This window comes from Diadema antillarum, unplaced genomic scaffold, assembly GCF_040938485.1.
Source record: "Diadema antillarum isolate AM-2024a unplaced genomic scaffold, OU_Dant_1.0 scf00000053, whole genome shotgun sequence".
NCBI classification, from domain to species: domain Eukaryota; kingdom Metazoa; phylum Echinodermata; class Echinoidea; order Diadematoida; family Diadematidae; genus Diadema; species Diadema antillarum.
Genome location: NW_027270942.1, coordinates 1,028,743 through 1,054,678, shown reverse-complemented (window position 1 = coordinate 1,054,678; position 25,936 = coordinate 1,028,743). Strand labels below are relative to the sequence as shown.

General features: G+C 39.0%; 1 protein-coding gene across 1 annotated transcript; it reads left to right on the top strand.

Moving 5' to 3' along the window:
- Positions 1–14,131: 14,131 nt before the first annotated feature.
- LOC139715639 (sperm flagellar protein 1-like) lies at positions 14,132–25,614 on the top strand. Its single transcript, XM_071627196.1, has 7 exons — positions 14,132–14,267; positions 16,918–17,029; positions 18,785–18,947; positions 19,920–19,989; positions 20,729–20,800; positions 21,902–22,032; positions 25,501–25,614. Exons 1-7 carry the CDS (start codon positions 14,132–14,134, stop codon positions 25,612–25,614), a joined length of 798 nt encoding a protein of 265 aa, XP_071483297.1.
- The last annotated feature ends 322 nt before the right edge of the window (positions 25,615–25,936 follow it).

The following is a 25,936-nucleotide window of genomic DNA, read 5'->3' as shown; positions in this document are numbered from 1 at the left end:
CGCCGTTGCTATCCCCTCCGAACCATGCTCGCGTGGGCTGGCCAGCCCTCCTCAATAATTCGTGGGTGTATTGGAGGGGCAGGGGGGGGGGGGGAGTGGGTGACAAAAAGAAAAGGGAGAAATAAAAACACTACACTCCCATAAAAAGTAATGTTGACCCGCTCTATATACCTCCTGCTCATCACATAAAATGTTTATATATTTTGAATCGCTTGACTCGCGGCTTTCCGGATAACTTTCGCCTTTACACACGCATCCGTCAATAAAAGTAAAAATGACACAACGTAGTGGTAGTCTATGCTAAAGAAGGAGAAAAAAAAAAACATTTCCATGGATTTAAAAAAAGTGAGCTGTGCACAGAACCTTTAATTCCAGCAACGTGCGTCATTTTACCATATACATACTGATTTTAAGACCACTTTTATTTGTTCTTGATTAGATAATTTTGTTATGTCTGCCTTTTGTCCTGTGTTTATAAAAGTTATGTTAATATTTTATGATAGTGGATGACTTGAAATATCATGCCTAATGACACTGATCAACCGTCCGTTGTCATTGTTATGACGAAAGACCGAGCTTTGATCAACACAAGGAATAACAGCTTATAGGGCGTATTACGTGTTGTTACAGGACAAGGGTTCGGTGAAAGTGACCTATGGGGAAACGTACTGAAATCTCTCTGATACAATATTTGATTTGTATATATATTCTATTTGGTTTTTGTGTTTTTTGTGCTCATTTCTAGTATGAAACAATATGATATAGATTTCAAAACATTATACAAGGGATGGATATGACTGATGGCTTTACCACTTAGCTGAGCCGCTTGCAAGAATTAAAGAGATCCTCCTAGAGCCTTGGAACACGTTTCATAGTAGGAACCATATTGATTGCAGTATAAGGAAGAAACAATAACTGAAAACTAGATTTTTTTTTTTTTTTTTTTGGGGGGGGGGGGAGTACACACTATACAACACACTTAAAAACGGGTTCTACTTTTTTTAAAGTTCAGCGGTCCCTGCAAAAAATGAACAAAGGTTGAACAGTGGTATTGAATAATGAGCACGCTGAGCGCCTTGAGCACATTGGTTATGTGGAATTGGAAGCATGATAGGTACCCAGTGTTTGTTATCCATTATTACCCATTATTATTATTATCGTTATCATTATTATTATTATTATTATTATTATTATTATTATTATTATCATCATCATCATCATCATTATTATTATCATTATTATTATTATCATCATTATTATCATCATTATTATTATTATCATTATTATCATTATGATGATTGTTTGGATACAGGATATGTAATTACGATTTGTAGCACTTTTCTCCTGAAAACGTACATGAGTTCCAAACAAAAAGACTGGTATTCAGTCTTGTATTAGATGGGTGATGTTCGTTATTAAGAAGGTTCCTTAATCAGAAAATAAAACAGGGGTCTTTAATCGGAGATTAATGGAAACAAGGTGCGACACAGTTACGAATCTTCGCAATTACGAACTTTATTTCATTTTCGGATAAACGAAATTGTGGAATAACGAACCTATTTTTTTTTCATCATCATTAGGGCCTACTATAAGGTCTCAGTGATCATGGAACACGTTTCAGTCTTCATTCTCATCCCAATAATATCTATTTTAATCGATGTCATTTCTAGTTTTAATTGTTTGATGCATTGTGCCTGCGCCAGGAAAAAAAAAATCAATATTGCCAGGCATAAGTTTTTTTATTATATTTTTAAAGGAAGGGACAAGAGTTTCGCCGATTAAAACTTCGATACACTTAAAAGTTAACTGTCTTTCCCACAATTCTAACTTTCGTTTAAAGCTATAACTCCTCGAAATCAAGCTCAGGCTGACAGCTCAACAATAAAAGTACATCTATAAAAGTATCATATTATAGATACCGTTTCTCCATGCGTCGATACAAAATAATGATGAATGCAAGCACGACGCACTCATAAATGTGGGTACATGATGTCAAACTTGACATTTTCTAATGATTGATCAAGAATTGATCTGCAGTTCCCCGAAGTGTGCTGCAAGCTTCGCAAAAGCCATGTTCCTATCGGCAATATGAATTCAAGCGACGATATACATCATCTTTCCCCCCCCCCTGACTTTTCCTTTATTGTCTTCCTTTTCAAAACGAATTATATTCGTATATAACAAGCCCAGAATTTGTGGAGGGGCAATTCAAAGAAAGTGGTGAAATCTTATGAGGTTTTGTGTATTTTCCAGTCATTACAATTTCTAAAGTGACATCTTCCATACGCAGAGCACGTTTTGAAAATGCACTGATCTGAGCGCATAGACAGGTATAGGGCTAATACACGCTAAGTCTAGTTCATGAGCCCAAAGCTGCGCAGTAATATCTCGGGAAGTAAAAGTAACTCATTAAAATGAAAAGGTAGGTCGTACACTTGGAGTAGATGCAGAAATTTTACATTTCTGTACACATTTTACATAGGTACCTTTTGAGTTGAAAATTAGCTGTTTTTCACCTTAGGATTCAGTACTCCGCAAAAGACACACATTTTTGCGCGTTATATGAACGGCGCGGTGCGCGCGAACAGGCAGGGAGAGGTCCCATCAGATGACCTACTTCGAGACGTAAAAGAACCATTATTCCTGTCGCACAATCAAAAAGTAACTCCTTAAAATGAATAATCATATTCTGATGAATATTCATGTAAAATATCTAGCCAATTGGAAAAACTTTCCCATAGGTACCTCTGCAATATTCATATTCCATAGCTGCTGACAGAATCTGCCTCTGATACACTCTATTCAACGCGTGCCGCACTTTAGGATACCGCATTCTGATTGGCTAAAAGGTTTTCGGGCAATCGGTCACCGCGTGATCATTTCATTAATATTCATCACTACTCACGCCACTGGATCGCTGTGATTGGCTTCATGTAAATAAGAACCTCAGATTCAAAAGTAATGATCTCGCTGCATCGGATACAGTGTACTTTGTGACCTCCTGCGCTGGCGTGCTCTGCATCTCCTGCCTTCTATAATCCCTTCCATACATTTTTTTTTTTTAATGTACTACTACTACTACTACTACTACTACTACCATGGAGGTTCTACCTCCATGGTACTACTACTACTACTACTCGTACTACTACTCGTACTAGTAGAGTATGGCAAAATCAAAATACATATGCCCATTGGATATTAAAGACAGCTCGCACAGCTAGAAAAGTATTACGTCAGTAATATAAAAGATATCAATTTGATCATTATAAAATTGACACTTAATCATTCGGATTAGATTTTTGTGTACGGCTATGAATAGAATTCTAACTATTAATCAATTTTCAATGTCGTTGTGTGGCTGAATTGCATAATGTACTTGTATGTCACTGAGCTCTGCACTGTCGTAATTACTTTTTGATTCCGTTGGGTTCGATCCCCCCCCCCCCCCCACTCACACACACACACACACACACACACACACACACACACACACACACACACATATGTACATCATACCTTAATGTATGCACGCACACCTCTACCGAGCAAAATCAACACAAGCACACATGCTGTATACACATGTCATACACTGACAAAACCTTTTGGACATAAACACAAAAACAGTGTATATATGAAGATAGACCAACAGCCATTTGCTTTTATTCAGTCTTCTTTTTTAGTCATCTGCAAAATTACAATACGTGCAAATCCTCTAACAAGATACAGAATTGGTACAAATGCTCTAACAAGAGACAGAATTGGTACAAATCTTCTAACAAGAGATAGAATTGGTACAAATCATCTATTGTCTTTATAAATTCAATATTTAGTCCTATAAGGTAGTAGATATCTGCAAAACTATGTGACGGTTTAGAAAAGAATCCAGCGTGTGCGAAATTGAATGACAGTCATTGTGGCAACAATGTATGGATTAATTTCATGGCAGGATTGTACCTATGCGCGTAAAACTTGTAACAAAAAAATCAGGGGTATATTTTGCTTATACGAATAGAGTGTAATGTATACATAATACACTGAAGTTTGGAAAAGCGCTGAACTAGAGGAGCTGTGTGTATAATTGCATTGGCTGGAATGGTTTAGCTAATGAGACGTACAGGGTGTTTCACCATAAGGCTCATCAGTGACTGACCATTTGTTTGTTTTGCTTTTTTCATTTATAAGAGAAGAAGACGGCACGAAGGGTTGTATCGTCTTCTCTTTTGAATGCAAAAATACTGGTCAGTGCTGATGAGCTTTCGGGTGAAGCAGGCTGTATGACTCATAAGCTAAACTATTCCAGCCAATACAATTATATTTTTGATGACTTTATCTTTAGGATATTCTAATTATGAGAGAGTCAATTTATACATTTCACGGAGGTTTTAAAAGATTTAAAATGAATTACATTATAATTCACCACATTCCCCCCCCCCCAAAAAAAAAAAACTTACATAAGTCATAATCTGTAACGATAACAAGGAACATCATGAATTTTCAGTTGTAATATAGTACAATGCTGTATTCAGAACTACCATTTAGGAATCCATATCCAAAATTCATTTCCATTTCAGAACGACTGGGCCATGTGTTCATTGCTTCTAAGTCGTTTAACTGATATACATGGATATGATTATGAACACTTTTTTAAGTGTGCACGACACAGCACTTTAACAAGTACTGTGAAGGAATACAATAGGTCCTAACAACCCGAAAACTTCTCGGACCTCTTCTGGCGGAAACATAAAGAGTTTGTCATGTACATCCATCATAGTAACATTAATAAACATGAAACGGTGAAATTTGAAAATAGAACTTTATACCCTTATATTCGCAGGAAAGATACACAATTATGCAATTTTCTTCAAAGGGTAATTTTTAACTTTCAAAAAGTTGACTTCCATCAGAACAGTATATGCTCTACTTTGGCAATAGGAGGCAAATGACATACCATCCAATCTGAGTTAGTGACATTTTCATACTCTATCTAGTGTGCTCTTAGTAGTCAGTTCTAGTGCATTGACACTCATCCTACCAAGTGATGTGCTGGGCAAGACATCATGACATTACATTGGCGTCAATAAAGAATGACAGAAACATTTTTCTTTTTTACAATAAATGTCAGTTTTGTCAATTGCTTCCTTTACCCAAAGTAGGGCAGAGTACCCCAAAGTTTAAATACCAGTGTTTGTTTGTTTGTTTGTTTGTTTGTTTGTTTTTTTGACATGTATACTATCTTGAACATCAACAACATCTCTGTATACGTATTCATGCAACACGATAACACTGTTAGAACTTATTTCATATTTGGACAAAATTCATCGAGTACTCTATTCTACAAGTACTAGGCTACTATATTGCTAATACACGCAAGTGCATTCCAAGACTCATCTGAGATGCCATGAGCATCCTTTACTAGCACGGCGAGATTTACCCTTTGTAAAATATCCTCTTCATTACATCCTGTCATGCTACACAACTCCTTTGTTTCTTCAATCAGAGAAATAGCCTTCAGTTCTCTACTGTTTGTGGCTCTTACAGTGATATGTATGACAAGAACTCCCCACGAATCAAGAAATTGTAACCTGGCCCGACACTCTTCTTTGAGATGCATTGAGAGTCTCCTGGCATGTCTCCTTGAGTAATGTTCTTTTCTCATTCATGCTGATCGCTTGCCTGATTGTCTATTTCTCAGTAACATAGAGAAATGCAGAGCAGGTTTTTTTGTACTTTTTCCTGATCAATTCAAAGCGTTCATTCTTTTTCAAAGCTTTTTCAAGCTTCTGTTTTATGTATGTCAACCTCTCAATTTTTCTTTTAAGTTTCTTTATGGTATCAGGCAGACTTTTTTGCGGACATTCTGATTGCAAAATTTTAAGCTGCCATGTCTTGGTCTTTTTAAGCCACTTACTGAACAGAGCTCGCTGCTTCCCTCCACGTCGTGACTGCTTTATTCGAGTAATAGGTCTGATTAGATACGATTTTATTGCATTCAGTAGACGAGGAGTTGAAGACACATAGAATAATGTTGGCATATTGAAGAAAACACAATGTTTGATACCTGATGTGGACCCCTATGCATAATTGTGTAACTTTGTAACTTCAGTAACAAAAGCCAAATCTCCATCTTAAAAAAAGTATGCCATAGTTCATGAATGAATCAAACTGCATAAAAAATATGGAACTGACGTTTGAGTGTAAAATGTCTAAATAACTTTGAAACTAAGAAACTGTAAAACTTCTAAACAACCCTGAAACAAAAAGTTGTTGTGTCTTGACTTCATTTCTGCTGTTTCCACTCTTCTCGAGTTCCATACGACCTTATGAACCTCAACATCAGATAGTGCCCTCTCTCCAGATGATGTCCTGGCAGGGTACCACTACGTTCCACAAATTCGGTAATTGGTCTCATTTTCCTAACCTTTAGGTAAAGCCCCTTTTCTTTCACGTATGCGAAATCCCCTGCCATATTGGTTATTCTTATACGTTCCAGTCGGGTCCCAGGATGGCATTCAGCTTATTCATTAGGTTACGGTCTTGAGTATTTTTACAAGGTGCAAATACTTCCTCGAACACCAGTGGATCTACAGGGACACGTGCCACGCACTCCGGATTCTGGTTTATGCTGATTGTAAGCTTTTCCTTTATGGCAAGCCTGAGCGCAGTACAAGTATTGACATCACTTGCTGTTCCGCAGCTGCCTGAAAAATCCTCTTTGGTGATGAGATCCGCCTGAAATTAAAAGTCAAGTTCATACAATATCTCTGTAAATCAAAGATGATGATACTAAATACCCATCATTTATTAGAGAAGTGGTAAGTATACACACAAAGGATATGTAGGTAGAAAGGAATCATATGCACAATGAATGTATAATTGAATTATAACAATGGCTTTATCCCTTCGGCAGTGTAATGTTAAACACGGGTTACATGTTTAATAGGAATATACGTTTTCCTGTTCAATTTCGTATTAATGCATGCAAGAGTATAGAGAGTCATTCAATTTCGATAGGGCAACAAAATAATGGGCATTCAGTTTCACATTAGAGCAATCAAAAGAGTAAAAACGTTATTTAGATTCCATATACAGTACCACAGGGCATTGATAAGCACGAAAAGACACGTGACTGAAGATTCCTGGTAGATTATTTGAATTATGTTACACAATTCAAGAACAAGCATCTTTTCCATTCATTCCAATTATAGACCCATTCCTGGTGACGTGCAATACTGCATAGGACCCTAAATCTCATTTTATTGTGTTATTTGTTCATCTTCACATTGTATACAATGTGTGACAAATTTTCAAACATTTTTGTCAATCATATCATTTCCTCAAATCTAAGCTTCACCCTAAAAAAAAAAAAATAAGAGTAACATCGCTGTTTTAGATATCTCGACTCAGCCATTTCAAAACCAATTTTCATCAAATAAATGTTAAATTCCTCATGGAATTACATGCTCTTTCATGTTTCTCATTGATATCTCACAAAAAAATGTTAGAAACCAGTGAAATTAGGTCTCAACCAAAACTATACGTGCCCTTTAAGGTTGGTGCTGTTAGACTATTAGTCGAGTGTTACAGTACACAGTTTACTGTTTTTAGTGTTAGGCCTAGAATCTACTGTTAGTGACGGTTTGATGAATGCACAAATAGTTTTGACCTTTAGGTTTAATCTCCTCTATTAATAATACACTAGTTTGATTCGTTAAAGGTTCTATTCTACATCGGCGCTAACACTATGTAACAGTTAGGCCTACATGAGACAATACTTACACATGCTTCAAAATATTAGAATGATGTTTAGTAGAGTTTAACGTTTGTCGTTAGGCCTACCTCGACATCAAATGCTGACTTTTTGTTCCACTGGCACTGCAGTTGTTTTCTCCTGGGTCTCCGCGAGTTTTTTGAAATATCCGATGGAATATGAAGCACATCTTCTTGGTCTTTGGGTCGGGTGTTCTTTCATTGGTTCCAGAACGAAGTGGCCTAGTACTAGTAGAATAGAGTACTCGATGAATTTGTCCAAATATGAAATAAGTTCTAACAGCGTTGCATGCATACGTACTAGTATACTGATCTAAGCTAGCTAAGACCCTATTATAGTGCATGCATTATACAGCTGCGCGTATCGCATGCAGGTATTTCGCGGAGCGCGACCACGCCAGCGAGTCGTCCAGCACTAGCTCGTGATTGGCTAATATCTTTGACCTGTGTTTGTATGCAAATGAGGTCAACGCGTGATCAATTAATGAATATTCATTATACACTATCAGCAACGGGTTTCAATTGGTTGTATGTTAATGAAAATATGACATCATACCTCATTAAGAGTTTGTCCGCCGACGCGTGTAGACTTTTTGTAATGTGATTTTATAGTCTACTTTTCCCGGAATATATGTATTGGTGAGATTTTATGAGAAAGAAAGGGATGAACTAAAAGTTATAGTAACATAACACATCATCCTTCACGAGTCCCTCGCAAATCGAACCACAACGTCACAATAACAGGACAAGAAGCTTCAAAAGGGCGTAGTACTTTACACTATATTCATTTCGTCTCTGTCCAAAACCTCGGTACAACGTCAGACCATGACCCATGCTTTTAATTGCTCAGTCGTCGTTCATGCCTTTGGCAGAAATCATATACATGTAATCACAGGATTATCGGGGGGGGGGGTGGTAATGAATTGACACCTCACGTTATACTGCAAATCCTTAACAGGGGTAAATAAACATCACGGACTTCCGATTTTTAGTGACAAAATATTCAACGGTCTCGCTACTTCAAGAAGCACAAAAGTTATGTTATCACTGAACCCTTGTAAAGGAGTTCCATGATTGAACAGTTTGATTTTTTTTCTCAGAAAACGCAAAGTGTAGTTTTGAATCATCATCGAAATTACTTGAATATTCTCTTCCAAGTTTCTCGTCAAGAAGAGCAACTCCTTTCATACATGAATTTACTATGTGAAATGACTTCAACAGTAACCAACTTTGGCCGAATGGAATCGTTCAAGTCGCAACTGATACCAAAAACAAAAGTATTCAAGACATGAAAGCATACTTCAGATGTATACATCATTAACTGATTAGAGGTTTGCAATTTCACCATTTTACTGGCACTGTATACACGTTGCTTAAACTGAGCTGTTATGAATAACATCTCAAAAGCAATCACCACGTATTTTATACAAATTTTTTTCTAGAAAAGTTTTACGACCGAACTCTTTATAACGATTCAAAAGCTGATCGTTATATCCGTACGCCTGAAACGTTGTGATCACGAAAGCTACATAATAAGTAATGATTGGTACCATCAATCATACTTTATCCGATTTCCTGCTTCTTTCGAGTCGCAGAAATTCGCATTTTTTATCTTTATCATTTATTTAAAGTTGAGAATAGAAACAAAGCAACCTTGCACTTCTTTACTGTTTAGTCGCGAGCCCGGAGTCTCAAGATGATTCTGTATACGAGTGATATATTCTCTTTCAAAATTAATTATCTCTATCATGCGTTTCTCCTCGTCGTTTTGTTCAGAGCCTTAAAAGCCAGCCCGGCGTTATTAGAGTCCATTGACCTCATCGCAAGAGTACAACATGTTTGGCTGTAAAAAATGTGAGAGATAAAGATATCAGGGGTATAGGAAAAATGTCAAGGAAAATGAATGGGAAATATACTATATTTGCCTTGACATGAAATGACATTAAATGTCACCTTTTTCTGTGATACTGCAACTCCAGTTACTTTATTTTGACATTCATAAAACTGAAAATGCTATTCAAGACCTCATTAAAAGATTGGATAACGTGCATAGTGATGAAGTGATGATCATTATCAATAATCATTATTATGATCGTCTTCATTGTCATCACCTTCGTCATCATCACAATGATAACGAACAGGCCCGTGACATGGGATGGGGTTCAGGGGGGGGGGGGGGGGGGGGTCTCGCGGAACCCTCCCCACCCGCCCCCGTTTGCCAGCAGCCCCCCCCCCAAAAAAAAAAAAAAATAGAATAAAAATAAGTGAGTCGTGGAACCCACCCCACCCCGTTTGAAAGGGAAAAAATGAAAGGGGGCTGGTAGCGGCACCAGAAAATCTCGCAGAAGGCCTTATTTTATGTTTTCTTTTTTTCTTTTTTGCTTGTCAACTGATTGAAACCCGGTAGTGGTCCACTTTTTCTAATTCTGAACCCCCCCCCCCCCCCCCCCCGCCACACACATAAAAATCTTAGGGCCTGACTAACATTGTCACCATGCTTACTATACCTAATCAACAAGTTTGCTTTGAGCAAGCAGCTCATATTGTATACATTTCCTCCACTGAAATATATTTGTTATTTTTGATCCCTTTAAAGCACATCTAACGACAAAACAAACATAATATAGGTTTTCCCGGTCAATTTCATACTTTTGTCATTCAAGTTCCTATTCCGAGCATTCGATTTCACGCATCCCACGCTCGCATCACTGAATCAGCAATCAAATTCAAAATCCGGTCATACGAATTCACTATCCGAGCATTCAAATTCACTCTCGGAGCATTCAAATTCACTAACAGAGCATTCAAATTCACTAACGGAGCATTCAAATTCACTATCGGAACATTCAAATTCACTATCGGAGCATTCAAATTTAAGAGAGGAGCACGCATTTCATCAAAGAGCATTCAAATTCATGTCAAGCTGGCGACGAAATCTCGTCGGTCATTCAAATTCGTGAATAGGCAACCATGTTCCAAATAACTGCATTCAATTTAAAAGAAGTCCTGAATTTAGTTACTTTGGGGCCGTGTATGCATGTGTTTCTCACTTGGCTTTGAATAGATTGGGATTTATGTTGATTATTTATTTTGCAGTGGAGGTCCACCTGTTAATTGACAAGTTTTGAACTCGCGCTTAGCAAATAGGAATATACAGGCACATTTCCCTGGGATTGGACATAAAATGGAGGTCCCACGCGTAAAAGAGTCACAACTCATGCACGTAAAAGATCCCACTTCATTTATTCATCGCAAAGAGCAAAACATCTAAACTGGACCCCTGTATGGAAGACCAGCTTTTGCAGCTGAATGTGGGTTATCCAGCCATCTTCTTTGATAGAAAATTAAAAAACAAAAACAAAAATTAGACACTGTATAGGCCTACAGACGAGCATAATACGGAGGGTTGAGTGACACTTTCGAGGAAAAAAAAAACAATTTTGACTATATTGAAACTGATACATGAGCATTTTATACGTGTTGTCTATTGTGTATTGCTGTCTTAAGCATTGATGAATTGTCATTATATGGTTGGTGTTGGGGCGTTGTCAGCATGCAGTATCATCAAGAAATATGATTACTAGTCGTTGTGTTGTTTGGATGCACTGCTGATTGGACATTGCAATTTGAAATTTATTGAGATGAAAAACAAAGAATACATGAACAGAGAACAATGTAGAACATGTAAAGAATCCTAATTACACTACATGCAAGCATTCATTGGTTGTGTTGGCTCTTTTTCCTTTCTTAAAAGTCTCCTCCATTTTCCTTGTTAAATTGATTGCACGAAGTAGGAACTTGATCGTCTAAAAATGAATTTGAACGCTCCAGACAAGCTCATTGGGACTATCACGTGACTATCGTATGAATTTGAATGCACGAGTAGGAAAGTCGGTGCTCGCATTTTGAAATTGAATGCCCAATCGTGAATTTGATTTCACGAAAACGAAATAGAACGCTCATAAATGAAATTGATCGCTCGGATTCTGAATTTGAATGCCCCAATATTTTCGCGTGCGTGCGCTGCGTGAATTTGAATGCACATTAATGAATTTGAGTGACAAAAGTATGAAATTGACCGGGAAAACCTATATTAATACAGTTACTGTCGCTTTTCTTCATTTTTTTCTGATGAATTTTTAAAGTTGACAAAGAAGGTCTATCATCCCGGTCTGGATAATACACCAAGCATGAGACACATGTGTTGACATGAAAGACAATATATAGCAAAACTATTTACCATGCCTTTATTGCGGGAAAATAACGTTGAGAAGCTTGCATGGACTTTACGAAACTGTATGCTTATATTTTGACACTTACCTGACATTTTTCTTCTTCTTCTTTTAATCACACTTGAGGCTGTTCGGAACTCTGGAAAATAAAAAAAGAATAAGGGATAATGGGTATAGGATTTAGAAATCTTGTCCTCCAAATCGCATCACTTAACCGCTGAAAGCTAAAAACACCGGAACTTTCTCCACCCCCTCATACGAATAAAGAGAAATATCCTACGTGTATCTGTGAAATTCAGATCAGTTGAACGAACTTTTCACAAACAGCCATAAATATTGCTCGCGGGGCATGATGGGAGCGTGGCTGAATAACAAGATACATCGATTACTAGTAGGACCTATAGATAGAAGGAGATATCTGCACACGAGAGGAAATGTACAGTTAACGTTTGATACAGAATCAATCGTCCAGTGTATAACAGTTGACAATCACCATCCAATACTGCTCTTGACATCATTTAAGAGTAAAATTGATATCGAAATCCTCTACAACTCCACCCGTGCACCCATAGTTTATAAGCATTAGTGAGTCAGTCAATGTCTTACCCACTCTAAGCATTTACAGTACCGGATAGTATATACACACTGTCACCTCCTTATTACAAGCATCGTTTTTCAATTGTGACAGACGAATTTTTTGCTTTTGTTTCTTTTGTGTTCATGTTTCTCAATTAGACTAAGCATTTTGTATCAGGTGACAAGATTAAGTTGGAAAAAGAAGTAAAACAACCCCCCCCCCAAAAAAAAAACCCACACACCAAAAACACCCCCCCCCCCCAAAAAAAACAAAAAAAAACAAAAAAAAAAACCACCCCAACAAACAAAACAAGTAAACAAACAAAAACCAAACAATTTAAACAAACAAAAACCAAACAAAACCCCTTGCGGTATTCAATCCATTTGTTAAAAGGGACGTAATTATTTTGACACAGTACAACATGCTTTAAAATGTTACTGATAACAAAGTCATTATATACCGTATAATGCCCCCCCCCCCAACGGGACCCTCCGCAACGATGACTTTAGAAATAGTGAATTAAACCAAATACAATTTCAGGGTATGAAAGCATAACTTATTATACCCTTACAAAAAATCCCATCCGATTTGCTTCCCTAGTGATGGTCAAAGAGAAATGAGGATCTGTGAAGAGCATGTCAGGAACCCCTTCCCTCCAAGTTCTGTCCATTGCGTTCACACGTTATGCAGATCCAGGAGCATCCATTTGATACACTTGGGAGAAATAAATGCCATGAAATACTTTACAGCGATCCACATTTCTCTGTTACCACCTAACCAACTTGAATGGGGTTTTCTGCAACAACAACAACAAAAAAAAAAAAAGAAAGAAAGAAAAAGAAGTAAGATGTTATATTTTCAGATCCTGAAATAGCATTCAGACAGTTTGATCGTATTGAATGTTATCACTGCGGATTTCCGATGGGTGTTGTTGTTGTTGTTGTTGTTGTTTTTTTTTTTTGGGGGGGGGGACATACTGTATATGCCTACTTTAAAGAAACGGGGAATCAGTAGTTGTTCGGTCTATCCATAGATGGCAACAAGGCAATTAATAACGTAATAATTTTTATGAAAATATATTTTGATAAAGATGACGATATTTACGACCATCGATAACCATGACAATGGTTCTGAGAGCAGTAACAACGATTAAATGATGAAAAGTCAACGCGAATATTTTGTTGCAGAAGTCAAAGTACTTAAGGTTTTCTTTTCTGCATCTCGAATGAAATAGCGAGTGGAAAACATTTTATTTGTCTTCTTCATCTTCTTTTAGCTGATAATCCAAAGTGAGGGCATTCGATCCTAGGACATAATATCCTAAAATTGGACCCGGAGATTTTGTTCCCCTGAGTGTTTCTCCAGTCAGACGGACTACCGGCCCGGAGTTACCAGAGCGGAGCCTTTAATTTTCCTCGCTGTGACGTCATTGTTTTGGCTAACAACAATCATGGCGACGTGAAGCCAGAGATCGTGCGCGTGAACCGAATACCTGTGACAGGAAGGACAACCAAACTGTATTCATCCCCGGGATTTGAGCCTACTTTTTCTCCAAATGACCGAGGAAGAATCATCCCCAGTGAAAATGATTCAACTAGAGCAAGATCAGTTAGAGGATCTATATTCGTGGTTGGATGAAATTCCGCTGACAAGACCAAAGAGAAACGTCGGCAGAGACTTCAGCGATGGAGGTAGGCCATACACAGAACACAACCTACTAGTATCGCGTTCTGGGATCACACGCAGCTCGCAGCCTGAGTGTGAGCTGACAATAACATGACCGACAGCTGCTGCGGTTCGCTTACTGCTATGCTGTTTCTTCGGCGAAAGCGCTGGGTCCGCTTCCGAACGAAGCCGGTAGCCAGGCAATTCAGAGGGATCCGGGTGGGCGATGGCGTAATGGTTGGCTGTGAGCCTGCACGGCATGCTGCAGGGATTTAGCTCTTTGCCCGACCCATCTCTGCAAGCAAACACCCACTGCCTCGAGCTTCAATTGTCAATAAACAGGCAGTTGTCTTCGTCAGTTCCCAGTCTAATGTTAATATTAATGCTTTGTCTTTAATACCCGTCCAGAGCTAACTGTTAGAGTAGGAAGTCTACTCTAAAGTCTAAACAATAACGTATTGTATTGTTAATATTAAATGTTATGTTAAACTACTGGTATTTAAAGAGACATTTCTTCGGTGGCTAGCACCTACAAACTTTGTAGATGTCTACATTTACAGCTTAATTTTCAAGACATGTAACGTTAGGCCTACTTGAAAATATGTGACTGTTTGACAAGCTGGGCAAGTGCCAAGAGTATTTTTCCTTGTCCTGAAGGACAAAAAAGAAACATCAAATCTTCATGTAGATTTCTCTAGTAGAGTCTAGTGAGTAACAGTAGCCCGACCATTAAGGCGCCGTGCGAACCACTTGTAACCGCTAGAGTCTATACAGTGACAGGACTGTTTATTACAAAAGCATTTGCTTAAAAATGTACGCGTAGACCCTAGACTATGCATAACACTGTAACACTAACAGACCTTTTGCTTCTTGCTAACAATTTATTGCTTATAATCATTTGCCAAGTTCTGTAAAACAGGCTTTGAGCATTTGCTTGAGTTGAATATTTGCTTTTAAGCATAATTATCATATTTGTAAAGGAAAGGCCCATGTTGTGCAGGGGTAGTATAAATCAGCAGGAAATTTCTCCTAAGTCTAAGAATAAGAATGATGTATCTGAAACTCGTTTGTTTCAACAAGGGGAATTTCCAGTGGTTATTACAGTAGCATGCAAAATGTGATGAGAAACAGGTAGGATGTACAATATGTCTGACATGCAGAGACCTCTCTCCACGTGCTACCTGGCAGATCTGCCGCTGCAGCAGTGCGGGCTGCTATTTAAGCAGCAGTTAGGGAAGTGATAGGAATCAGCCAGTAATATTTATGTGTGTAGGTGCGTGTGTGTCTGTCTGTCTGTCTGCGCGCGCATTTAATTGAGTGTCATTTTATAGTTCTGCCATGTCAGGAAATGTTTTTCATATAATAGTTTACACACAACACACACATGCCTAACCGAACATACATCCTATCAAACCAGCCTTTGTTCTTGTGTTTGCACAGACGTAACACCCCTTTTGTTGAAATAGCAAGCAATTACTTGTACAGGGCAAGCAAAAGGTTTATATGTAAATACATATTTGTAAAGGCCGTGTCACACCAGCCTTGCGTGCGACTTGCAAAGAACAATTTTGACTACCCGGAGGTCCCCGTAGATATCCGCACATGACAGTACCTAGCATGTATCTCGAAAGTAGTCGCCCGGAGGTGCGCACGCATATTTTTTTACCCGCAACCGTGTTTAGGCCCTGTCACACCTTTCCGGGCAAGCTACTCGGGCTTGTTACGTGTAGGGATTTTCTAGCATACCGGACATTCCTGAGGGCGGAAAAGGATTTGTGCGAGTCAGCGCATGTGTCTTACTTGCTGGACGCGTTATACTTGCGAGTATACTGTGTGACCTTTGTACCAGTCGCGTGGGGGCTGACAACTTAGTGAAGGAATTCCTCTAATGGAATGGCTGAAATCTCACAGAATTTCATTATCTTGGCTGCATACGGGACTGCGAAGTATCTGCGTGGGAATTGCCTGGGAAGTACTGCCGCTAAGGGTCTCCTACTGGCGTTCTGCGTGGACCTCTACGGGCATTCCCGCGACTCACCCGGAAAAGGTTTTGGTCATGCTCAAAACTTGGCTGCGGTTAAATCGGACTTGCGTGAGCACCTCCGGGCAACTACGCGCTAGATACTGTCAGGTGCGGACCAACTGCGAAGAGCTACTTGGAGTAAATTTGTTTCCCCGCAAGTCAAGCCGCAGAAGTTCCCCCGTACGGTATGACAAGGCATGAATGAAAATTGCAAACATTCTTGTTCGCCCGCTGAAAATCTTCTACGTGCTGGAAACTACCTCCTCGCCACAAGCCCGCGTTATGGTGTGAAACGGCCTTAAGCAAAAGGTTATGCAAGCAATTACTTACATGTAAGCTTGATCTTTTGCTTGACAAACTTGTGTTCGTGCTTGATGCAAAGTTGCTCGCAAGCAATTGCTAGTTTTTATGCGTACTGCCCAATATTTATGGCTTAGACTTCTGTGAGTTCATACAGTGTGTCCTGATTGACTCCGGCTATTAAAACCCAGGATAGCCCAGACTTCTAGTAATAGAGTCTGCATTACAAGATCATGTTTGCCCTAAAGAATCCCATTCTGGGTATTTGACACACTAGGTACAACACTCACTTTGCTCTAGAATTCAACCTACTGACTTTGAGTGTGTTCTTCTCTCTTCTTTTTTTTTTTCAGTTTTAATGGCAGAGGTAGTCGCCCACTTCTTACCAAGACTTGTAGAACTCCACAACTACACGCCGGCCAGCTCCACCAAGCAGAAGAAAGACAACTGGAAAACGCTAAACCGGTAAGTCTCGGTGACTAGTCATGACATTTCTGTTGTCAGATATCTTTAGAAAGCAAATCTTGTGGTGTACTACATGCAGCAGGAATTCATTTGTATAGCATCAGATAAACACTAATTCTATCCTCAAATTTCAGTTTAGAGACAGGAATGCAGTATTTATGAAGTGATGAACAAAAGTGGAATTCATGTTCCCTCAGTAGACTGGCACAATATTTTTTTTCTTTTTTTTTTACACCCATGAAGATATATATTATAAGAGATGTACATACACACTAGACATACATTTTGATGTGATACCAACTGTATACTGTATACGCTATATATTTCGCGTGGGTTTTATTTTCGCGAATTTCGCGAGTCGGGAGCTATTCGCGAAATTAACAACGCGCGAAAATATTACCTTCCAAAATGAATCCCTTGCCTTGATGATACGAACATTTCAGTACTAGTATACCATGTCACGGCTTACCGAACAGACCATACTGGCTAAGCTTGTTTACGTACATATATTGCGCCACAACGTTTACAAACGCGCGGCGTGTCACCCTTGGATTACATGTACCGTATTAGCACTAGCTCTTGCGTTTGCATGCCGCTACATTCACATGTCAACTTTAGGGGCCGGGGCTTCGTATGTTCCAGCTGGTTGCCGTTGAATTTTACTCGTACCCCTCGTACCACTCGTCAGAAATCTAGCTCGATGGGCTCAACCACTTCAAAAATGTTGAATTCTAACTTACTAGTTCGCAGAGTTTGGTATGTTTTTTCCATGCAGTGTATAACTAGTATCATTCTTATTTGCTAGTAAGTTGAAAATTCACACTTTCTTTGCCACTTCATATTTTCTCTGGTCCCCCAATGGCGAATTTAACCACTCGCGAAAATGTGTGACAGCGGCAATTCGCGAAAATTTATGTACGCGAAAATTATAGCGTATACAGTATCTTGTACTTTTGAACACCAGTCATTGAGGATATGTGAAGGAGAAAAGTGCATTGACTGAGACAGTGGTGCATCCATTATTGTGACAGTGTCGTTACAGGAAAAGTGAAACTACATTTAGTTTGTAGCAATATGAGAACATGAAGGATCTCAACATGGATGCTGTAAAGCTAGAATATGTATTGCCTCTAAAACAGATAAAGAGCAACAGGAGGATATGTGTCCATTAGGCTGCGTTCACATAGAAGTATACGGTATTCGCTATTCGCTATTCGCTATTCGCTATTCGCTATTCGGGCACCCAGTACACCATCACCCGCACCGTCAACTCACCATCCCATGCAGTGAGGATTTCTTCCTCCTACATCCCAGCAAATCTTATTAACAATTTCTAAACTGCATCAGAATATCAGTCTAAATGCATATTTTTGCTAAAGGGCAAATCCAGACCAAAATTGTCATTATTTCATAAACGAGAGACGGTATACGCTGCAAGAAAATCGAACAAGCTTGATTCCCACTATGCTATACTATTCGCAGCTATTCGGTACTTTCGAATAGTGCCCTCTTATGTGAACCGGTGTTAGGAAATCCTATCGTTCGATTCAAGCTATTCGTGTGCCCTCGAAAACGAGCCCCGAATACCCGAATAGTATAATTCTATGTGAACGCAGCCTTATCAAGTATTGGCAGTAGGTGGCCAATGTGTACATGTTAAATGTCCTTGACTCTTGTAGCAGCTTGAAGGAGAAACAAAAACAGATGTACAGGGGTCATGTTTCTTTGTTTTTGTTTTATTTATTTCCACCGCAGGAAGGTGTTGTGCAAATTTCACTTCTCAGTTCCCGACCACGTGGTCAACAGTGTAGTCAACGTCAAGCCGGGCGTCATAGAAAATGTCTTGTGGCAGGTCAGGCAGAAAATTGACATCTTCCTCATGAAGCGCAAGAGCAATCCTCAAAAGGTGAGTTTGTTTGTTTTAAGGAGCGCTCTTACAGGAGAGGGCAAAATTTGGCTAAAAAGCAGCAAGTGAAGAGAGAGAAAGTTCTCTTGAGTGAGGCCATGCATTTCTGCGCTATATGCTCAATTCTCATAAACTGTGGGTCAACTGGTCGTATTCTAAGGACGAGTAAAATAAGGAAGGTTTATAGCTATAGGTTATACTTCGACACCGATTGTTCACTTTTCAACTGAGAGAGAAATAATTATATTCATGGGCAAATGGCAGTGATCTCACATAGGCAAATGAGTGGTTCCTTTTATGAAGAGTAGGGAAAACCAATTTGTTAAATGACAGGAGTAAATGATGCTTTTTGTTTGCAGTGGTCAGAATATGTCACATGTGTTTACGTTCGATATGAGAGGCCAACATCTTATGTGCAGGTTGGCACGCACACATATGCACACACACATCACACAGAATATCGGGAAAAAGCAGTATGACCCATGATAGGAAGAAAACAAAACAAACAAATGTGTTGTAAAATTAGATCCAATCCAGAACATGATTGTTTTGATGTGAAAGTTCACACCTTCTTGAAACAATTCAAAGTCTTTGAATCTGAACCTTCTTCTCAGAAAATTTTGAACACCATTTATTCATTTTCCTATTTGGTTTCCCACTGGGAATGCAAAGGAATAAATTCGACACGAATATACACAACTGTGAAAAATTTTACTGGAATGAAGATCAGTAGTTACAGCACTGAGTATGCTGAATAGAAAGGCGAAGATGTAATAAGAGAAAGATATACTGGCAATTCACAGATAAGACTTGTGTGTTTGTTTAGGAATGTTCTTAGTATTTAGAGTTTAGAAGCATTTTCATGTTAAAAACAATAGGTGTGTGATGTATCCTTACAAGTGTAGTGCTGTCTAAATGCAAAGAAGTCTTTATACTATGTAGTATACAGTGTACCTGCTAAACTTTGTTCCCCTCTCAAACCAGGAGATGTCCCCTGATGGCTACCTTGATGGACAGGAGGTGGGATCCCAACCACCAAAAGGGAATCGCATTGGTAAGAGAATCTATGAAGTCAGAAGGCCTCTGATCTATTGCTCTTGACCTACAAGAGAGTAGGACATTGCGGACTTTGCTTCACAAGGGAACTGTAACTGACGTTTAGGGAGGGTTTCTCCATGCGACAGTTTCCTAGGATGCAACATTTAGTATTTGCAGCATTCTATTTAGAGAACTGAGAGTATTGTGGACATTTCATAAATTTCTGACAAGAGGGTGCTCTTTCATTTCACCACTTCAGTTAATCCATCGTCTCCTGTAACCTTGAAAGCCATGTGTACTGTAAATGGAGATTTCAGAGTCGTGCAGTTAGCAGGGTAATGTGGATTGATGCAGAAATGCTCTTTATCGTAATGCAACGTTATGAGTTGGTTTGCATCTTCAATGAGGGCAAGTTGTGTTTTCCGGTCAGTGGTGATGATTGTCCTGGAGATTGTTAATACCTACCATCAACAAGCATTGCCAACCTCCCTTTCAAGATCCCCCTCCCCACTGAAAAAAAAAAATCAACATTTTTGTTATACATGAAGCCTGATGTGTGGACAAAGACAAGGGACAGCATGTAGTTTTAGTTTGTCGTAGCAAGTAAAATCAAGCGGTTGGCATGACTTCTTTGTCCACATCTAGTAATACCCCTCATGAATCAGCAATCAGCGATACATCCCATGTACTAGACAAAGGAAATGTACCATCTTGTCAATGTGTGTTTCTCCGTGTATTGCTTATACCACTCACAGGGATGGGTAGACCACCTAAGGCACCAGCTGCTGGACCCAAGGCTCCGATAGTCTTACATCCACCACAAGGGTAAGACAGCTTTTCAGACTTTTGTACATGATTTTATATGCAGAATCTATTATTCAGTTTCAACTTCAAATCTCTAGTAAACTAGCATCCAACAGGGGCTTATTAGCCACAGTCACAGTGGCAAAAGATTGCAAAGTTTAAGATCGTGATCTTCTAGATCTCAATCTTTCGCCAGTGTGACCACAAACTTCCCGTAAAACTTCTCGCGAAACTTCCCTCTCAAACTAGGGATATTTCCCCCCACCCCCGCCAAACTTCTTGACCTTTTGCCAGTGTGAATGCCAAAAACTTAAACTTCGCAAAGTTTGTCACGTGACCAGTCCATCATGTTTGCGGGCTGTGCCTTCAAAGCATGCAATCATTGTGACGAACAGAAGTGCATTGTTACGTCACAATCACCAGCTATCAGACGGCGTACTGTTCTTTCTTGCGCACACATACTAGTGACCCAAACTTCTCGATCCAAAGCTATCAGTGTGAACAGACGACAAAAGATCGCAAAGACCTCACAGTCTTTTGCTATTGTGACCACGGCTTCTTTTCTTTGATTACAGAGCCATGAAAAGCCACTCGATTGTGCAGTCACTGTCTAATCTGGTGTGGTTAGGCCTAATTGCTGATGGAGAGATTGTTCATTTTTCACAGCAGTCTCTGCTTATGTTTAGATGATCATGTAAGGAAAGATTCAAATAGTAAGAGATTCAAATAGGCAGCCAACATTCATTTTTCAGGCCAGGCAGCATGGTATAAATCTACCTGCAAACATTCATGATGAGCAAGGATAAACAGGCCTGTGAATGAATGAAAACAGGCTTTCATGGATTGGAAGAAGAGAAGTCACTTTGTGAGAGGTTGCTTTGAATTCCTTTTCACAGTCTTTGCATTGACAGAAATATTTAGTTATTTCTTGTTCGTTATTGTTAATCCAGAGATATGGAGATCTATGGCAAAAAGAGCCTTATTTCAATTTTTCAAGTCCTAAACAATACATTATAGTTAGAGGTATTCTGGACGAATCTTGATATAGTCTGGGCTCTTAAACATTGATGCTTGCAACCCAGCCCCCTCTTTGACATATTTGTTTTGATGGGTTGTCTATGTTAACAGCGATCCACGTGGAGCATCATACAGGCAACAGTTCAACGGTGGCATTGAGCCAGAACTCCCCCCAGCAGTACGGATGGTTATAGAGCAGAAAGAGCAAGCTCTGCTGGCATCACAGGAAACAGTTCAGGTAATTTTGAAAGAAAAAAAAAAGAAACTTTTATAGCAACAACAGCAACAACAACAACATTAACAACAACAACAACAGCAACTCAAACTAAACCAAAGTAAACTACAAACAAATAATCGCCAAATCATCCAAATTTGATTGACAAAATGTCAACCTACATGCATGTCAACATTCTTGAATACTCAGAATGCTGGTACAGTGCAAACACAGATACGCATATGTGGAACTGTGATGTGTGGATTTTGGGAGGGAGAAAATTTAATTGACTCACTAGATTGGCCTTTTCAGTTAAGATATGATATTGCATTGGATTAATGGCTGTGATCCAGTGTCTGTAATCGCACTCCATGAATTTGGCTGAATTTTAACACATAGACAGTGCTAGTAGTTTTGCCCTCCGTAAATAGGATGTATTGTAAAGAAGTATAGGAAATTGCACTACTTTACCTTTCAGTAATAAGTGAAGGGAATGTGTATTTTTCATACAAAATTGCATCTTGTTGAATTCCCTTTGTATTTTCTATATGTCGTTTCACCGCTGTGACATCACAAATTCTTGTAGCCTTTTGATCCGGCGATGAAAGCAGTTGGATTTATTCAAACGTTTGAAAGTATGAAACGTTTGAACGATTTGTCCAATTTCCCTCCAGCTTCACTGACAAGTTCTCACTGTATTTTGCAATTACTGAATCAGTATCAGATCTATTACAAAAAATGCTGCTCTCCTGAAGTTCAATCATCAGACACGGGCAATGCTAACGGAGGGAGTCAGTGAAAACATCATAATTTGTAATTCTACTGCACCAAATTATTGTGAGCAACTCACAGCACCTGGAGTTGTAAGCTCTTTATTGTTGTGAAAATAAATATTCCATCTCGCAAGAGCATTTTCCCCATTGGAGTTGTGTAGCGTGTACTGTAGATATCTATAGCATTGTATATGTAAGGTGCATCTACCCAATGTTACAAAAAAAACAACAACAGCAGCCACCACCACAAAAATGCAAAATCCTAAATATAGATGCTGTATCTACCTTATTTATTGAAACTCAGAATAGAATAGCCATAACACTGGCTTTTTCTGTTTCCATGTTGTAACATTAGTCAGGGGAGAGGGTAGAATACAGGCAATATGAACAGGAGGTTGCGGTTATATCATGACCTCATTCCTTCTTTGCCCCAGATTCTGCCAAATGGTGTTGATATATATTTAAATTTAACACTGTGTGTTGACCAAGAGGATTGAAGTTCAAGGTCTGTTATGAAACCACAGCAAATTTGACCCCGACGCTTGCCCTCGTCTTTGACATCATATCTTTACAATGAAGTCTCTTCATTGTGTTTACTTTAGGGTTTGGCATTATGCCTATTACTGTCTCGCACACACAGAGTGAAATAGATTTGTTTTGATTTCTTTTTTCTTTTCCTGGTTTCCTTCACTCGAAAATAGAAAGTGGAAAACAAAATGAAAATATAGAAATACTATTGGACTAAAGCAATAGCATATCTGTACTCTTTACAACTTCTTTACCGCTTTATAAAATGAAACGAGAAATATGTAAAGCGTACAGCAGCTGATATCCCAAATTGCATCATGTGTTACTATACTGTGATTAAAATATTCCTCTCATTTCAGAGATGAAAATATTTCTGGATATTCTGTGTCCTTTTCTGAGTAAAGATGGTATCCATCACGTTTACTTGCATATTACTGTGTATAGTTACACTGTACATCTGGCATCTTATTAATATATTTTTTAGATATGAAGTCAGTCCTCACCATAAGCTAGGAGAAAGCATTCCATGCTGTTTAATGCAGCTTCCTCCATATTTGAGAATATCTATGTGACTGTGCATCACAAAGTCAAAGTCGCCAAACTTGAGTTTTTAGTTAAGGGCAGATTTTGAAAGAGCAGGTTTCAAGCTTTGAAAAGATGTATAACTCAATTCAAATGGATCCTCCTAATCTATCTAAACATTGGAAAGAAAACACACACTCTGGAAAAGTGTGCACTGAGAAAAGAGGCTCTAAAGTAAAGGGTCTATTCAAGCACAAAAGTAGATCTTACCAAGCCATGCCAGCAATGCAATGAATGGGACAAAAAAAAAAAAAAAAAAACAATGAAGGGATAATCAGATTAAGCTGAAAGTAAGCATGCTTTAATAGCGCATTCTATCCATTACCAATGCCAATTTTCAAAGCAGTAGGATTATCATGTCAAAAGTCATTAAGAGAGTTGAAAGTGAAGAGTTTTTTGAGGGTTTTTTAAAAAAGGGGCCTCTAAAACATACCTAATCACACTATTCTACAAAAAAAAGGTGTAGTAGAAAAACTACTGAAAACACAATTTCCCAATTGATTTATGATCCCAAACTTTAGAATAATGTAGCTATTCTAAAGAATTGCTCTTTCAGATAATATGAAAAACTCAAGCTTGACCGGGTTGACCTGGTTCACCTATTTTCAGTCCTTATGTAAAATCAGGGCATGCAACTTTTTGCTGGTGCTGTGATGCCTGGTCTTATTATATCATATATCTCTCTTAAATTGGCAAATTTTGTTTTCTGATTTTGCAGATTGAGTGATTTTTAACCAGATACATCTAATCTTTCTCTAGTGTAAGAAATGCAGTCAGACTTAGAGCTGCTAATTTAAAAAATGATGACGAGATCATTCCTGCAAGGCTTGATGGGATTGATTAATAAGTACCGGCCACTCCTCTGCATGATATTGATGGTGTGATGGGGTACTTGAGGGTCTGTCAATATACATAGTAGGTGACCATCACTAGAACTTGTTCTTCTTTGTCCCTTGTGATGTTTGATGTGCTTGTAGCATCAACCTTGCCCTTGGTAGCAAGAATTTGCATATCATCGCAAATGAATATCAGTATGAACAGTGAGCTTGTGCCAGAGAGAAATACTGTTTATGTCTTTACTTTACAGTATTTGTGACAATGATTTCATACCAACACATCTACTGTAAAGAGGTGGCTTCATATTATGATTTATGGCATAAATGTTTCATGATATGTGTCTGAGAAGCATTTCATTTTCATTTCAGCATGTCATTTGAAAAATGTTCTGACTTTTGTCTTCTTGTTTTCGACAAAAAATTGCATTGAGCAGACTGATACACTGTACATGCAAAGCTGCTAAAGTCTAATGCTGTAGTGATGCTGCGCTCCTGTCCCCATCCATTTCCATCTCCATCCCCCATCGTAATCCCCACTATAAAATCCCCCTATCCCCCCAAAAAACAACAAAAAACAATCAAGATTGAGAGCCCATGTATTGTCTCATGGCCTTCACACACTGCAGTGAATTGCAATGGCCTTTCATTGTTGTTGTCATGAACCAATTAGCCGTGAATATCAGCGAGCGTAAAGTGGTGTACTGCTTTTTCTGTCTCCTTTTTGTTGTCTCTATTAAAGTCTTTGCCACCTTGTGCTTCCGTTCCCCCGGCAGATCCTGCAAGCCAAGGTGCGGCGGTTAGAACACCTGCTGAAGCTGAAGGACGACCGCATCGAGGAGCTGATGAAGAGGAGAGACGGGATGCAGAAGACGCAGGGCTATTACTGAGAGCGGCGTCAGGATGGGGTTCTCCGCGCTGCCATCGGTTGGCGATTTTCCTCATCCGCCTCGAGCAGAGGACGGAAATGACTTTAACACACTTGAGAGACTATTGCTACAAGTGAGGAACAGTCATCCAGATTGAGATAGAGAAAACGAGAGAGGTGAACAAACTGACTGACAGATATTCATAGGTACAGTGAGTTTGCGAGAGATGTGGGTATAGCTGGGATTAGGAATGGCATTGAAGCAGAAGATTGCCAGAATGTGACAAAGGGGGAAATCCCGTATAAGAAGGGCGATTGGTTGGTGACAAGAATCCGGTGATGTC

Coding starts and splice junctions, on each gene's coding strand:
- LOC139715639 (XM_071627196.1), top strand. CDS start 14,132: ATGACCGAGGAAGAATCATCCCCAGTGAAAATGATTCAACTAGAGCAA. Junction 17,030..18,784: donor AACTGGAAAACGCTAAACCG/GTAAGTCTCGGT, acceptor TTTCCACCGCAG/GAAGGTGTTGTGCAAATTTC. Junction 22,033..25,500: donor CATCACAGGAAACAGTTCAG/GTAATTTTGAAA, acceptor TTCCCCCGGCAG/ATCCTGCAAGCCAAGGTGCG.